Source organism: Calidris pugnax, unplaced genomic scaffold (assembly GCF_001431845.1).
Source record: "Calidris pugnax isolate Ruff unplaced genomic scaffold, ASM143184v1 scaffold1058, whole genome shotgun sequence".
NCBI classification, from domain to species: domain Eukaryota; kingdom Metazoa; phylum Chordata; class Aves; order Charadriiformes; family Scolopacidae; genus Calidris; species Calidris pugnax.
This window is the reverse complement of record NW_015092337.1, coordinates 13,933-15,190: the sequence shown is the minus strand read 5'-3', so window position 1 is coordinate 15,190 and position 1,258 is coordinate 13,933. Positions and strand designations below refer to the sequence as shown.

The following is a 1,258-nucleotide window of genomic DNA, read 5'->3' as shown; positions in this document are numbered from 1 at the left end:
CCGAGTTCCTGGGGGTGGTGGGTCAGCGGGGGCGGGTGCGGGACTTCAAGGGGTGTGGGATGGGGGGGGGTTGGGGTGGGGGGAGAAGGAGGCACCCATGGGTCCCAGGCTCAGGGTGTCTGTCGTGTCCGTCCCATCCCACCCCCAAAATCTCTCCCCGCAGGTTTCGGGGGGGGCTGGACGTGACCCACGGGCAGACGGGCAGCGAGTCGGTCTATTGCCACTTCCGCGACAAGGAGATCATGTTCCACGTCTCCACCAAGCTGCCCTACACCGAGGGGGACGCCCAGCAGGTGGGGCACCCATGGGTGCTGGGGGGGGCATGGAGGGGCATGGGTTTGGCAAACACATGGGTGCTCTGGGGGGGGAATAGAGGTGTAGGGGGTCTTGGGGCACCCCCACGGGGTGTAAGGGCTGGTGGGGCACCCATGGGTGCCTGAGGGCATCTGTGGGGGGCAGGGGCTGGCAGAGCACCTCTGGGTGCTGGTGGGGGGATGTCTGTGGGATGTAAAAGCTCCAGGGGCACCCACGGGTGCTGGGGGGCATCTATAGGGCACAAGAGCTACCAGCACACCCCATGGGTGCTGGGGGGTATTTAGGGGGTCGCAAAAGCTCCAGGGGCACCCATGGGTGCTGGGGGGTGTCTAGGGGGCTGCAAAAGCTCCAGGGGCACCCATGGGTGCTGGGGGGCATCTATAGGGCACAAGAGCTACCAGCACACCCCATGGGTGCTGGGGGGTGTCTAGGGGGCTGCAAAAGCTCCAGGGGCACCCATGGGTGTTGGGAAGCGGCATCTATAGGGCAGAGGGGCTTGTAGGGCAGCCTTGGGTGCTAGGGGCATCTATAGGGCACAAGAGCTACCAGCACACCCTATGAGTGCTGGGGGGTGTCTAGGGGATGCAGGGGGCTGGCAGAGCACCCCTGGGTGCTAAGGGGCATCTATAGGACAGAGGGGTTGGGGGGGCACCCCTGGGTGCTAAGGGGTGTCTATAGGGCAGAGGGGCTTGTAGGGCAGCCCTGGGTGCTGGGGGGCATCTATAGGGCAGAGGGGCTAGCAGGCCACCCCTTTGTGCTAGTGGGCATCTATGGGGCACCTATGGGGCTATCAGCACACCCCATGGGTGCTGGGGGGTGTCTAGGGGATGCAGGGGGCTGGCAGAGCACCCCTGGGTCCTGGGAGGGGGGGTTATCTATGGTTTCCAAAAGCTCCAGGGGCACCCATGGGTGTTGGGAAGAGGCATCTATAGGGCAGAGGGGC

The 1,258-nt window shown here is 65.0% G+C and overlaps 1 protein-coding gene across 1 annotated transcript in view; it reads left to right on the top strand.

Moving 5' to 3' along the window:
- The window catches only part of LOC106900323 (rap1 GTPase-activating protein 1-like), a gene marked incomplete at its 3' end in the record, with an annotated part of 12,618 nt that extends 12,325 nt beyond the window's left edge, over positions 1–293 (top strand). The window contains exons 9-10 of the mRNA XM_014962338.1: positions 6–52; positions 164–293. Coding sequence (XP_014817824.1) covers positions 6–52; positions 164–293 — 177 coding nt within the window. The remainder of the gene's footprint in view (positions 1–5; positions 53–163) is intronic.
- Between the last annotated feature and the right edge of the window lie 965 nt (positions 294–1,258).